The 15,701-nt window shown below is 47.0% G+C and overlaps 1 protein-coding gene across 4 annotated transcripts in view; it reads right to left on the bottom strand.

Moving 5' to 3' along the window:
• The window catches only part of ADAMTS17 (ADAM metallopeptidase with thrombospondin type 1 motif 17), a 343,034-nt gene that overhangs the window by 205,634 nt on the left and 121,699 nt on the right, over positions 1-15,701 (bottom strand). For all 4 annotated transcript variants that reach the window (XM_060617804.3, XM_060617802.3, XM_060617803.3 and 1 more), the window contains exon 8: positions 3,543-3,648. In XM_060617804.3, coding sequence (XP_060473787.1) covers positions 3,543-3,648 — 106 coding nt within the window. The remainder of the gene's footprint in view (positions 1-3,542; positions 3,649-15,701) is intronic.

A 15,701-nucleotide genomic window follows, 5' to 3' on the forward strand; every position in this document is an offset into this window, starting at 1 on the left:
TTTTCAGCTGGGTTCTCAAGCAATCATGGCAAGACAGAGAGACAGATGCCTTCCCAAATGCATGCTACCACATTTCTGTTCACTAGGTAAACATACAGCTGCCTACCAGGTAGTCTTTCATGAGCAAGAAGGCAACTAAGGTCATGAAGGCTAGAAAACCTCAAAGTCAAAGTCACGGTCCATCACGGCTTCTGTGTGGCACCAACTCATCCTCCTAGCGGAAGTGCAGAACAGCCCCTCCCAGGTTCTCATCCTCCAACCCCCACCAGAAATTGCAAATCCTTCAGTCCTCATCTAAACCCAGGCCTGGAGTCTTTCCACCCCACTTCTTTACCAGGTAATCACCAGAAAGCTGTCAATTGCAGCTACAGTACTTGAGTTTCGTAAGGAAGCCTCTCTTGCTGACACATTGGCTTTCTTCTGCCACTGACTGTCCCTTCTGCCTTGGTTGGTAGCAATCTGAAGGTGCCTTGGTTTTGTGGAGATGTAAAAGTTGTCTCCTTATTACCCTTCTCTTAGAACGTGGATCCTTACTTTAATAGCCCTAACATATGGGTATATTATCATAAAGGGGATCCCAAATCATATCAAGTAGAGACTAGAAATTTTTAAAAAGTAATACTAGTTCCCTAATCTATAAAAGTTAAATAATACCTACCCCACAGAACTGATCAATAGCATAATGAATGCACAGTATCTAACACAGTAGATGTTCAATAAATGAGATTGGATTTGACATAACCATCACTAGTACATTATTAATTCCTGTCCTAAGCAGAATTATTGATATCATGGTAAGAATTTTTCATTTAATTCATAATTTAGAACCTATCTGATTGCAGATTGGATCGGAGCCAGTTTATAGTACCAAAAAATTATTTTTGAACTTTAATATGTAAAATACAACCATTCGTACAAAGAGACCCAGAAAAGGGGAGAAAACCACAATTTTGGGACTTACGAAAATGAGTCTGAAAACGAGCCTGACATTTGCTTTGCGTTTTCTGACAGCCAAAGCAGAAAGAAAATCAAGTTCACTTATGCGACCCTCATTGTCTGATAAATGCAATGAGTAGCTCATGTGGAAAGTACACCTTTCTCCTAACATTCAGAGCTGGGGTAACTGCTCTCACAGATCCTCATATGAGGTATTTGGGGTAAACAACAGAAGGGCCATGCTTACGTGTGCCCACGTGCAAGGGCACACACCCCTCCTTCAGAAGACAAGTTTCACTTTATCAGTATTAAAAGGTTAGGGACACCAGTTGGTGAGTCCCCTGGGGACTTTCTAGGGGTATGCAGAAGAGTACTCTCATTTTCTAAAGCTTTCACTGAGAAATCTTCCTGAAGAACATGGACCAGTTGGCTTAGGTCCACTGAGAATACCATCCTATCCTTAGTTCACCTGTACTTAAGGAACACGGAGTTAAATTACTCGGAAAACACGGAAATTTAAGTTACTATATTTCAAAATATACAACAGCTTCCAGGTTTCATATCTGTGAAGCAGCCTGGCCAGTGGCTTCACGGAGAGTGCAGGCTGAGCCTTCTTGTTAGGCCTCCACACAGTCTGCTCTGCAGCTCGGAGCCCAGCTGACCAGAAGGGTCTGCAGATGGAGAGAATGTGGCTTCATTCCCGGGGGGACCCGCTTCCCAGTGCTCATGAATAATCAGAGACAACAGACTTTCTCTGAGAAAACCATAATCACCAGACTAGGGGCAGGGCCAAATGCTAACAGAATTTATTGGCTTTGATTAACAATAAGGTGTTTGTTTTTGTAGGTAATTAGAGTTCAATAGCAAGCTATAAAGAGCCCTCCAAGAAATTTAAGCAGACTGTACCTAAAGGCTACTGGAATATGACTAAATCTAACCATTCATTTCTGCAGACCTGCGCTGAGGTGCCAGTGACCCAGCATGATCGCACAGGTCATCAGGGAGAAAATGGCCCTCTGTGTTCTTACTGTCCAAGGAGAAAGGCCTCTGTGCAGGACGTGCGTGTTCACATGTGGGTGCAAAAAGCACTCTGGCATGTGCCCTGGCTCCAAATGCTGCAAGGAATATTGCAGTTCATAGAAATCTATTCAAAAGTCCACGACAACCCACATGCTGGGAAACGTTTTGACAACTGCATTCTCAAAACCATTAGGTAGTTGGTTCTGAGGAACTGGGACAGGCTGGGTGGGTCACTGAATAGCGGGAAGGTGTTTGCCAAAGTCGTACTGATTTACACTTTTCTCTCAGCAACCACTCTTGTTTTTTTTTCCATAAACCAGAAATATGAAAATATATTTGATTACCATTAGTTTTAAAAATTATTTCCCGGTAGGTAAAAAGGTATAGGCCATGTGCTGTCACCAGTGTTTTATCACTCATTGTACTCACATCATGATACTCAATAGATATAGAAAAGTCAACTACCAAACCCATCTACAGGAGTGAAAAACAGGAGAATGGGGCCAGATAAACAAAACGAAGGAGGAGGAGGAGGAGGAGGAGGAGGAGGAGGAGGAGGAGGAGGAGGAGGAGACGACGAAGACGAAGACGAAGAAGAAGAAGAAGAAGAAGAAGAAGAAGAATAAATATACATCTATATCTAGCCATAGATAGGGCTAATCCTAGAGGAAATTGCTTTTGTCCTCCTCCTTATAGATGGGCTTTACTCAAGAAGCAGCTTGAGTTCACATTTAGGGTCCCAGGCATCTAGTAGTCCATAGATCACTAGGAAACATTTACAGTACATTTATCCCCTCAAGAACTAGATTTCCATTTAACTTTGTTCGAGTCAACCCAATATAAATGTTCCTATTGTTCTTCATGCCCTGACCTCCTCAATTTGCTTATTTATTTTTTAAGTTCTCATGCAGTCATACCACAATTTTTCCTTCAGAGAAAAACAAAACAGACACCTATTGCAGGAGAAACAGTCAACACTCAGGCCACAGTTTTAGAGTCGGCTGGCTGGCTGCCACCTGAGACTTCCTGCAGGTGATCTTACTCATAGGCCAGCCACTCAACCCCTCTGACCTTCTGTTTCCTCCTCTGAAAAGACCCTTTCTAGAACATCTTTGGGCTCTGGGGTCCAATGGCTATCCCATCCTCAAGGGAAGAATTTCCATGTACAAAGGCAGTAGCTGATAATTCTTTAAACCTAAGACACTGACATTCTACCTTCAGACAGCTGGACTTTATCTATGAAGACAAATCCCATTATTTGAACGATATACTTAGAGTGAATCAAAGATCGTGCTGGTCCAGGAAAGGAAATGCAACCAAAGAGGACACTCTGGGAAAAACTTCTCCCCTCTACAAAATAGACATGAACATGGAATTAACATTTCAACTCTCAGAGACCATCTGTTCAGTAATCTCTGGGGCTCCCTGAAGGGCTGGGACCCAGGCTTGCTGACCTAGGTCTGTGTTACGAAAGAAGCAAAGGCTTAGAGCAGAACTGTTTTAGAACTTACAGAATTCAAGTGAAAAAAAATATATATTCAGAAAGGAATTGGAAGAGGCAGAACAACACAGAGTCTGATACTTACTTGTGGCCCAGCTCATGAGCGATGGTAAAGGCCAAATTGAGACCATTGTCTTCGGCAAGGACACATTTCCTCTTAGCACTGCACACACCTCCTAAGTAAGCAATTCCTGCAGCAGAGACACAAAACACATCCTCTTCAGAACGTGGGAGGCCCTGACCTTGCGGGGCAAGTCCATACGGTCAACATCACACATGATTGAGAGAAGAGGGGCAAACTGGGAGGATGATGTAGCCACGGGGCTAGAGCTGTCATTCCAGAGCTCACGTGGGGGATGGGCTTGAGTATACCGCTTTTGGATTCACAATAATAAGCCACCATGCAGCTCTCCTAAGCATCTAAGTGGTGTCAGGCAATGTGCTGAGTGCATACACATTATCTAATTTAATCCTAATTACCCACGATGGCAGTAACAGAAGGAAACCAAGCCTCAGAGGTGAAAGGTAAGGTGGATTGGCCCAGAGAGGGAGGGAGGGAGCATCTCCCTAAGTCCTGCACTCTGGGCACCTTCTTCCCCTCATCCCAGCCCTAGCCCTTTGAGGGCCAATGCTCTCAGGTGTGAGCAGGAAGCAGAGGAGCAGCGGGGCTCCCAGAAAGCAGGCCAGGGAGAGCTGGGCAGAATATTCAGAAAGATGTTTCAGGAGTCCTTGGGAGAAAATGAAACAGGGAGCCCAAGGGAGGGAGAGGACCGTGGAAGAGTGAGGGCCTGGAAATCATCACTGAAGATGCGCCCTGTGGACCAACTCCTCTGCACACACACCTGACTGGGGTCCTTAGGCCCCTCCCTGAGACAAGAACCCAACCCAGCCAACTGGGAGCAAGACAGATGTGGGGGACTGGGGTGAGCGAGGGACAGGAGGCTGCCACAGCCTCTGGTGGGCAGATGGGAGTCTTCTAGAGAAGAAAGGTTATTCTGGCAGAAAGGTGTGTATACAACAGGAGGGCCCTGGCCAGGCTGGGCACATCTGAGGCATGTACTGGCCACCTGTCTGCAGGCTGCCCCTGCCCCACGGCAGCTCTCTGCACTTCCTATTCACTTCTACTATCTCTGCGCCCAGGACAGGCATCTCTTACAGATCCAGGTGGCCCTAGGGCTTATCTCAACAAAAGAGTCCGTGGACCCCACCCCCTCCCAGGGCTTGGGACAGAACTCGAGTGAGGGCTGGAAGCACTGTGGCACCTGCCTCCTCCATACACCATGAAATGGATGAGTGGGTGGTGGCACAGAGTGGCTGGCCGGTCACACGCCTGAGAAGATTCAGTGTTGCTCCTGCTGTGAGTTCACAAAGGATGTGGGGGGCGGGGGGCAGGCATGTGCCGCTTAGTGGTGCCTGTTGACTGGCTGGCTAGAGGCTCTCCCAGCCCGACTCTGCCCAACAGCCCTGTGCCCTGGGAGGGACTGCGGCCACCAGAGCAAGAGGCGCCTCTTTTCCACCCACAACACCATCAACCGCCAAGCTACATGCTGCTCCATTCAGAGGGCCCCTTTCACAACGTGCACAGGGTATCTCTGGAGCTGACACCTGCCTTGCGGGCACAAGAGTTGGGGAGGGAACGAGTTGGCAGAAGGTGGAAGAGAATGGATGGGGCGGTTGGGGGCGGGGGGGAATTAATTAAAAATGAGCCTCTTTCTCTGCTCCCCCAAAGCTAATCCAATCCTCTTTGTTGACATCAAGTTCTAACTGAGGTAGACCTCAGCCACACACCGGGCACCCCCTCCTTCCTCCTGACTGTCCCCCATGAACCCCTTAGAAGTATGGCGCCCACATCCCTGCTCTGCAGGGAGATGCTTCTCCCAGACTCCACTCACATTCGGCACACCAAGCCGGCACCACGGGGTATGTCTATTTTTATTTGGAAACATGCAATGTGCTTGGCCAAGTTTGCAGAATTTAAAAAAAAAAAAAAAAAAGAAATGTTATTTGGCCTCAAGATGCTTTTTTTGCACGTGGACATCATAATCCGGCAATGCAGACTATTGGAAGGAGAAAAATGACAAGCAGAGAAAGGACATGCTCTGGCTTCTCGGTGCCTTCAAGGTCATTATTCTGGTTTTGTTTAAAAATGCTTTGTGGGTTGCTACATCAAGTCCAGCAGTGAGTAGGTGGAACACTTCTACATAGTGCTGATGGTATGTGCGTGCAACAACACACGCACACACTCCAATGCACACCCAGAAGTGCTCTCCCAGCCCGGACTGTGGCCTCCTGGGTCAATGAATCAATTGGAACAATCAGATGTGGTCGCCCCCGGGAGAAGTCATCTGGTGAATGGGGGAAGGAGGCATCTAAAGCCAGCTGTGCTGAGCTTGCTGTCCCACGAGCGTGTGCTAAACCAGCAGCTTCAATGCCACACAAACACGTCCTCTGGCCTCTGCCGCGCTCAGCACCCAGAGCTGGCAGTTCTGAGTTTCCACTGGGATTAGGTAACACGCGACATGAGGGAAACGGCTAAGCAAGGAGCCTTCCAATAATTGCATTTAAATTTTTCCAAGGCCCAGATGATTTTTTTTAAACTAGAAAACAAAGGGTCGGTTTATTTACAAGAAATGTTCTCACACAAAGGTGGATTAAGGTCTAGTGCTTTCAGTGACGTAGTCCAATCGTGAACAGCCTGGTCATAAGAGCGAGCAAGGCAAAGCGTGTAAAAGAGGACGGCTCCTGATCTGGAGTGCAGGGGACTTGAGCATTTATGTGCCACAGTGTGGAAATGCATAGAAGTCACAAAGCAAATCTGGAGAAAATCCCAGGTCGTTGTCAAAGTAAGAGCTTCGGGGAATAAATGGTCATTAAGCCATGAGCTCCCATGGGAAACAAAGCCACTGCTATTCCATGCTCCCTGGGAAGAACAGCAGTGTGGGGCGGAGAGTGTGCAGAAGCCCTGGAGAGAGACCTGTCACCTCAGGACGCAAAGGCACCAACCTGGAAAACCTGCCCCAGCCCCACACTGGCACTTGTCAAGAAATGAGGAAATACCACTTTTCTCTACGTTGATTTCCTGTTAAAAAAATGAGGTCTGTAAGCCCAAGTTCTGGTAACATCGATGCTGAAGGTGTGGGACCAGAGGGGCCTTCCCTGGTCACTGGAATTCCCTACGCAGACAGCAAGACCCTAGAGCGGTACTTTTCCATGACTTAAAATTCTCCACACACATAAAAAAATCACAGAACTTACTTTTGAAATTTTAAAAACATCAAACAACACATGTTTACAGAGCTCCCTGGAATAAAAGGGAAACAGACAACGGGGTCTTAGGGTCCTCTCTGTGGACAAGCACTGCTCTGCACGCGGGACCCTCCCTTATTTGGCGGGTATGGTTACTGGCCCAATTTACAGACAGGGAAATGGAGGCCCAGTCACCGGTTATAGGGCTGACCAAGCCCAGGGGGGTTTTGACAATTTTCATAAATCTTAATGTGTGTTTCTGCAGAGATGGGGGCATAAAATAAAGGTTTCAGGTGTTCAAGTCCAAACGGTTTTAAAACGAAAGATAAAGACTCACTGGATATATGCAACAATAATAACAGTTACCTCTAGGACATGGTGAAGTCATTATAAATCTTAAATTTTCTTCCTTTTTCTCGTTTTTTTAAAATTTTTTTAGCGTTTATTCATTTTTGAGAGACAGAGAGAGACAGAGCATGAGTGGGGAAGAGGCAGAGGGAGGGAGACACAGAATCTGAAGCAGGCTCCAGGCTCTCAGCTGTCAGCACAGAGCCCGACGCGAGGCTCAAACTCACGAACTGTGAGATCATGACCCGAGCTGGAGTCTGACGCTCAACCTACCGAGCCACCCAGGTGCCCCTCTTTTTCTCTTGGTTTAAACCTAATATAATGAGTATGTGCTTGCCATGAAAATCAAAGTTCTTGCTTATATTCCATTTATCCAAGGTGACTTATAGCAGAGGCAGAGGTGGGAGCGACCTCCCTGACCACTCCCTGCCTCAAAAAAATACCCTCCAAATTTTGATCCTGACTATGTGGCCCTTCAGACAGCAGAGATGAAGGGAGGTCACAGTCAAGGCATCACTGAGTGTATGATTGTTTCCAAATAGCGGCTCACTCCATCTTTGCTACACTTCTGGCAGATTAGGGAAGCAAAACACGCTTTTAAAAATCTGAAATGCTGGGGCCCCTGGGTGGCTCAGTCAGTTAAGCATCTGACTCTTGATCTCAGTTCAGGTCATGATCTCACAGTTCATGGGATCAAGCCCCACGTCGGGCTCTGTGCTGACAGCACAGAGCCTGCTTGGGATTCTCTCCCTCTCTGCCACTCTCCTGCTCATGCTCTCTCTCTCAAAATAAACAAATAAACTTAAAAAAAATAAAATAAAAATCTGAAATGTTGATGGGCTGTAAAGAGTTTTTCTGATGCCTGGAGAAGTCTACCTGACTCATTCAGAAAAGCCTGTCTCCTAACCTACCCTCCCAGCCATGCCAACACATTGTGGACATTCTCCCTTCTCCTCCTTTCCTTGATAGGATTGCAATTTTGGAGAGGAAATTGGCTGAGGAGATTTAATTATTTTCTTTCTCAGTAGAAAACTGCACGGTGTAAGCACAGAATTCTTAAACTCTGGGTTGACCATATTCTTTCTAGGTTTAAGAAGTAAACAACACATAGCTGTATAAACTCTGATTTATCCAGCAAATTGTCACGTGTAAACAGTTTACAGCTGTTGGCCTTGTTGCCCATTACTCAGACCTTCTTGGACTCTGCCTCTGAAAGAAACGGTCGAATTTCTTCTACCAACTGCTCAAAGTACTAACACCACTATGGTTATCACTGGGACGCAATGCTGCCAATTGCGAGAAAGCAACTTATATCTACTCACTTGGCAATCACAGTGGTTGGGACAGAGTTGCACATTCAGGCTCGTGGACATGTCCTCGTGCTCTTGTAAATATTGCTAAGCGGTTGGAAGTATGAGCTGAATGTGTAAACAGCATTTAAGAGCAAAGTCTTGGGGCACCGGTTAAGCATTCGACTCTTGGGGTTTCAGCACAGGTCATGAACTCACGGTTTGTGAGTTCAAGCCCCGTGTCGGGCTCCATGCTGACAGTGCAGGGCCTGCTTGGGATTCTCTCTCTCCCTCTCTCCCGTCCCTTCCCCACTCACTCAGTCTCTCTCAAAATAAATAAACTTAAAAAAATTTTAAAAGAGCTAAAGTCTTACAGTCTAGTATGTGACAAAAGAAAAGGAATTACAGTTGATTCTTATTATCAGTGGTAGGTAGATTCTAAAAAGTCAGTGTAAACACCGGATTCTCAAATACATAGTCATTGCTCCCAGAGGACATTATAGGGTTAGGCTCCTATGAGCTTCTAGTCACAACATCTTTGTCAACTGATTAATACATAACCTTGTGTTATGTGTTTGTGTTCAAAGACACCTCATTTAATATATGGTTGATTCCTTCACATTGAATTCATGGCCAACAGTCCTATAACTCCTGCCCGAATGAAGCTTATGTATTTTCTCTGTTAGGCACATGACAGCCTTTCTCTGCTTTAGACCACTAGACAGCACTTAAGCACTATTCTTGGAAGCCATTGTAAACAGCAAAATCACCACCAAAAAAAAAAAAAAAAAAAGCACAAAAATGTAAAAAAAAAAAAAAAAAAAAAAGTGGCACCAGACAGGCCACGAGAAAGGCATTTGTGTACAGTATGACAGCTGGAACGAGAAGGCAAAAGGTCACTCTGTTCATCTGGGAACGTGCCTCTTTGATGTCTCAAATTTTTGCTTCTCTGCACACGTCTGCAAAATGACCACATAAGCATTACAAAGACTGATTTTGGAGTCACAAATAAATTTTAGCAAGTAGGCAATTCACCAATGCAGAATCCTCGAGTGATGACAATGAACTGTATTCTAAAAAATCATGTCCTATTATTAGACACAGTGGAGTCCTCATCAGTTGCAATCAGGAAATTCAGCCTACATTTAACTGTCACGTTCATTTCTGAACTCTGCACTATCCAAATCGTTTGGTTAACTCAGGTCTGTCCTCCTCCGCACTTTTGCTTCTGCTTCCTCTCCAAGGTGAGTGGCCCACAGGGCCATCGCCTCCACTGTAAGTCACTGACCTCCTAAATGGTTCTGCACAGGGTGGACAAAGCCTCAGATGTGCTGAAAGACAGGCACAGCTTCAAAAAATTGGGACAGAACATTAACGGGAAGGCTCTGGAGGGCTGGTAGAAGTGGCCTGAGCAGCACAGCCCCGCTTCTTGGGACTGAGGAGCACCGCCTTCCAGAGCTGGCCCGGTCGATGCCTCTCTGCCCCAGCTCAGTGCCCCTATCTCCCAGGAGCACAGCTGGATAAGCCTTCCCAGACCTAGCCTTGTCTTAGCAATTCCACTACCAGTATGTATACCAGTTTCCCTGTTTCTTGTTTTCTGGATCCCTTGGGGTCAGCTACTGTGGAAGGAAGATGAGTTAGCCAAGGTCTTTATTCCTACACCATGAACAGAGGGTGAGGGCCATGGCTCACAGAGGGGCATTAGTTCCTTCCTTAAACGTGAGCATTGCAGAGGCTGCCACTGTAATTCAAAAGTGCCGATACCTACACAGCTATTTACCGAGCAGGATGTCAATAAGCAGAAAAATTCAGCAACTTACTCAAGGCTAAAGGAAGCAGTAAATGCACAAAGTAAAGGGAATAGCTTGCGAGCCTGATCACTGAAGGGTTCAACATTCCCAATTTTGAAACTAATACAAAATTAGAGTAACCAAAACAATGTAGTAGTTGAATAAACAGACATTTAGGTCAATGGACCATAACTGGGAGTCCAGAATTAAACGTTCACATTTCTAGTCAATCGGTTTTCAACAAGGGTGCCAAGACCATCCAGCGCAGAGAAAAAAGAGCCTTTTCAACAAATGGTGCTGGGACACCTGGACAGCTGCATGCCAAAGATTGACATCACATCTCCTTCTTTATGTGGTACACAGAAACTAACTCCAAGTGGATCGCAGAGCTAGATGTAAGATCTGAAACTATAAAACTCTTAGAAGAAAACATAGAAGTTAAGTCTTTCTGACCTTGGGGTAGGCAAATCCTTCTTAAGTAGAACATTAAAGGTGCAATGGAGGAAAAGAAAAACTCATGCCAGAGTGTTCATCGAGTCAGACACCTTCCCTGGAACAAGAGAATAGCTGTGTGGGGCTGGGAGTGAGGTGGGGAGAAGAGTCACCAAGACAGGCAATGGACATACAGACGCATCCCAAGGACACTTCCCAGCCTTCCCCATGCAATACGGCTTTCTGCTAATTGGGAGCCACGGCCCAGCAGCCTTTGGGTCACAGGCTAACTTGCTTAGCCAGTCCAAATGTCACACGAACTGCAGTTTTGAGAAAGGGGGGTTCTTGATGATGGTCAGAGTCAAGGAGAACTACACACTCTTACTCCAGGTTTCTCAAGTGTCTCCAGGATCCAGGACTTTGGGAAAAGATGCCACCCTGGTGAGGCAATCACAGAGCCAAGTCCCCAGAGTGGACTGGAGGGTCCCAGGGCTGGAGCCATGGCTCCAACAACATTTTGATGAGTTAAGTGAGTAAGTGTAGGGGTCAACTCTCCCTGGGGATTTACAAGTTCGAAGCAAAAAAGTTTATCCTAACACTTTACTGCTTTCTTAGAAAACCCAAACGTGCTGGGACAGGGGAGGGAAGAGAAGTAACTGTTGATATTCAACAGACCATGACCAACATGAGCCAAGTGCACAGAGACATCCTGCAGATTTCTCACCCTTCAGGGAAGATGGCTTGTAACCTGGGGGGGGGGGGGGGTGGCATCACGTGGGAGGGGATCTCTAGAGTGTAGACTTAACATTCCTCAAATAAGCAAGGTGCCTCTCCTCGGAGGACTCCACAGAGGCTCAGGGGCTTCTGGAAGAGGCCTGGACACCCACTAGAAAGGGCCCCCAGCAGGCCCACCTCAGGACATCGGAGGTGGGGGGTCTGTCCAGACATCCCTGAAGATCTCTTATTTTAACAAATACTTCATCAAGTGTTTCCTGGGCTACCTATACATGACAGTATCATGCCAGGTGTCATGCACGCTTGCATGTATTCCCTGAGCACGACAGGGACGCCGACCCATCTTCTAGCATTTGCCATTCCGGAAGCACGACCACCTAATACTGAGCCTGCTCAAGGTCTGCACCTCTGTAGCACAGCAACCGTGCCTGTGTGTGTGCGTGCACGTGTGCGGGTTTGTGTGTGTGCACACGTGAGTGTGCATGTGTGGACATGGTCCCAGGCAGATGACACAGAGCACTCTTTCTGTAAGCTGATACCACGAGGTTGATGCCTACACTCTCATAGCAACAGATGCAAATGAATTTTGGATGCTTTCATGCGTTGTTATCAACTGGATTGCTTGGCATTTATTTTTGCCAATAATGTAAGAAAGAACTTTGACGGTCCTGCTTCAACAGCTTTAAGACTCCTCTGTCTTCTTCTCTTCCCATTAATGTTTTCCCTTTACCAGTAGGTTAAAATGCTCTCCCTCTCCCTCTGGAAAGGTGGGGTTTAGGTGCGGATGAGGCTGAAGGGACATGTGAGGGGTTTTGTCTAAAAATATCTCCTCCATGAGGGGAAAGAGACAGCTAAGGCTTCCACAGGGCCAGATGTCTCCAAAGGAGGGTCTGTGAGTAAATTGAAGTGCTCCCTGTGGGAACCAAGTGCTCCCTGGAAAGAGAACATATTCCTGACTCAGCCTTCTCATGGCCAAAGGATGTGCCCTGAGTCATAGTCCCTTCTCCACCATTCTGTTTGAGCTTGTTAGAGGGCCCAAAGACAGTGCCACATGGGAAGACGGCTAAATCGTGGTGGCAGCCAGAGCCACGAAGAAGGCAAAATGACTGGTGGCTGATAAGAGGGATCTCATGTACGTTCATCATGCCCAGCGTGGAGAACTGCACTGTGTCCCCCCAAATTCACATGCTGAAGCCCTAACCCCCAGTGTGACTGTACCCAGAGATAGGCCCCTTAAAGATGTAATTAAGTTTGGGTCGCCTGGGTGGCTCAGTGGATTGGGCACCCAACACTTGATTTCGGCTCAGGTCATGATCCCAGGGTTGTGAGATAAAGCCTGCTCTCTTTCTCTCCCTCTGCCACTCTCTCCCACTCACAGGCTCTTTCTCTCTGTGTGTGTCTCTAAAATTGAAAAAAAAAAAAAAAAAGATGTAATTTAGTTTAAGTGAGGTCATAAGGATGGGATGGAATCCAATATGACTGGTGTCCTCATACGAAGAGGAAGAGACACCAGAGACCTCTCTCCCCATGCACGCACAGAGAGCACATATAAAGACACAGTGAGAAGATGGCCATGTACAAGTCAGGAAGAGTGGCTTCACCAGAAATCGACCCTGATAGCACCTGGATCTTGGACTTCCAGCCTGAAAACCTGAGAAAATAAATCTGCTATTTAAGCTACCCAGGATGGGATATTTCGTTATGGCAGCCTGAGCAGACGAATACACCCAGCATGTGACCTGGGTACAGATGCAAGTGCCCCGTGTCTCCCTTATTCACGTGAGTAACTGACACAGGAACTCGCCATCCTCATGTGCCAGATGACACCAGAGCCGCCCAACATGCTGGGGGACCGGGCTCCCTGTTTAGGACACAGTTTGGTAATAGGAAACCGATCTGGAATGTTGTACGGGCCATCAGTCAAAACAGCAAAAACGCGTGGTAGTCCCAGAGTGGCATTCTGGGAGTCAAGGATGTATCTATGGCTCTCTGTGTTTAAGGTCACAAAACCCCTCAACCAGTGGCACTTGGAGGCACAGAGCTGACATCTCAGTCATGTGGCAGTGGGGTTGGGGCTGGGGTCCCCCTGCCTGGGGAGAAGGGAGAAGACGAGGTTTTGCCAAAGGCACACCCCCGCCATCCACAGCATCGGCATCTTGAGATTGCCCGTCCCTCTGAAATGCTCTCAAAAAGTTCACCAGCACAGCCTCTGAGGGAAGAGCCAGTTTCCAATGATGCTTGTAAAAGTGACACGGTGTGCCAGGTCTGAAGGGCGGGAGGCTCAAAGCTTCTCTTCAAATCCCCAGGGAACTGCAAAGAACGCCAGGGAGAGGGGACAGGGAGAGGACTCAGGGGGCAGGGAGCTAGGGAACCAACCTTCTGGGTCTGCGTGGGAACCTGGGAGCCGCACCAGGCACACAGCAGGCCCCCAAATTTCTGCCAAGCAAGGGAAAGGGAGCCTTGCTGCTGTTTCTGCTCAGTGACTCTCAATGAAAGCGGAACCGGCAGCAGCGGGGGCACTCCATGTGCACAGGGCCAAGCTCGGCAAGCCGGGAAACACAAACGCGGTTGTTCTTTTCACCTTGACTCATTCAAAAACGACGAGCCCATGAGCCAGGAGACACACAGGAGCTTTCGGTGCAGACGGCCAGACAGTGGTTACGTGTGGGAGGAGAGGAGCCATGACTGAGATGGGGCCCGGGGAGGGGCGTCTGCCTGGCGGACGAACTCCAGTGGCTGACCGGGCGGGGGGGGGGGGGGGGGGGGACTGTCACACAGACGCTCCCATTATCATAATTCACCGAAGCAATTTAAAAAGTCAGGTCTGGTTACCCCGGAGGGAACAGACACGGAAGGGGCCTGAGCAAGTCTTCCCAGGGCCTGGTAGTGTCAGGTTTCCTAGTCTGTGGTCTGGTGATACAGGGTGCTCAGTTTGCAAATATTTGCTGAGCAGTACACTTAGATGGACCTGTCTCTATGTAAATTAGACTCCAACTGAATTTTTAAAACTATAAAGAGGGGCTCCTGGGTGGCTCAGTCGGTTAAGTGTCCGACTTCGGCTCAGGTCATGATCTCACGGTTCGTGAGTTGAAGCCCCGCGTCAGGCTCTGTGCTGATGGCTCAGAGCCTGGAGCCTGTTTCAGATTCTGTGTCTCCCTCTCTCTCTGACCCTCCTCCATTCATGCTCTGTCTCTCTCTGTCTCAAAAATAAATAAACGTTAAAAAAATTAAAAAAAAAATAAAAACTATAAAGAGATGCACGTACAAGTGAAATAGGAAAGTACGGACCTGATTTAACAGTGTGGGAATAACCACGATTATTGGCCAATTTAGATGATGGAAATTGGTCTTCTCTCAGGAGCTAATGTATGACATGGCAACTACCATTGATGCTACTGTATTGTTTAATTGAAATTTGCTAATGAGAGTGGCACTTAAGTGTTCTCACTACACCCCCCCCAAAAAAAGAAAGTAAATATGTGAGGTGATGGATATGTAAATTAACTTGAGGGGAATTCCTTTACAATGTATACATATATCAAACATCACATGGTACACTTTAAAAAGCGTATCTTACAATTTTGTTTGTCAATGATACCTTAATAAAGCTGGGTGGGGGTGGGAAACAGAGTTTGTATTGAGAGCATTCAAGGGTCATAGGTTGATAAAGTCACAGTGCTAATAATTAGTTAATTAATTAATCACAGAGGTATTAACTAGTCAAGGTCAGGTTTATCAGTATCACCAGACCTCACCTGTATTACCTGTATTTCTCAGACCATATGTGCTGCTTCTAGAATTTACCTTTATCGTCTTGCAAGGACTCTCGCAACGGTATGTTCTCGAAACTTGCCTGAGACAGCCCTGATAAACAGCTTCACTCCCTCTCATGCTAATAGCTGTATTTCCACAGTCAGAATAAAATACGAGGTCACGCATAGAAATATTTGCCAAGTTAGCAAAAAAAAAAAAAAAAAAAAAAAAACCACAAGAAAAAAAGAAAAGCTTTCTCAGAATAATTAAGAAACCACATTTCCTGCTAAATGCTTAGCCCAGCAAAGTCACCCTCTTGGGGATACACTGTGAAATCTAAGTGAGACCCCAGGACAAGGGTCAACAGCAGCACCAAAGGCGCTTCCATACTGTGTTTTGTTCTACGCCCCTGTAGGGTGGGCCTGGCTCACTGGCTGTGCATGGGGCTGGGGGGGGGGGGGGGAGACAGGGAAAGGTCAGGCCAAGCCCCAGGGCATCTCTGTGCACCAGCTCCTGAGCCCAAATCCGTAAATCCCCCACTGGCAGGACACTACAGCCCCCTCAACTGAGAAAGTAACCCAAAGTGGAAGTTGGCTGTCATTTTTGACTCAACATTCATGAGCTAGTCCACCGACCATGACAAGCCCTCCC

The sequence above is a fragment of the Panthera onca genome, chromosome B3 (assembly GCF_046562875.1).
Source record: "Panthera onca isolate mPanOnc1 chromosome B3, mPanOnc1 haplotype 2, whole genome shotgun sequence".
NCBI classification, from domain to species: domain Eukaryota; kingdom Metazoa; phylum Chordata; class Mammalia; order Carnivora; family Felidae; genus Panthera; species Panthera onca.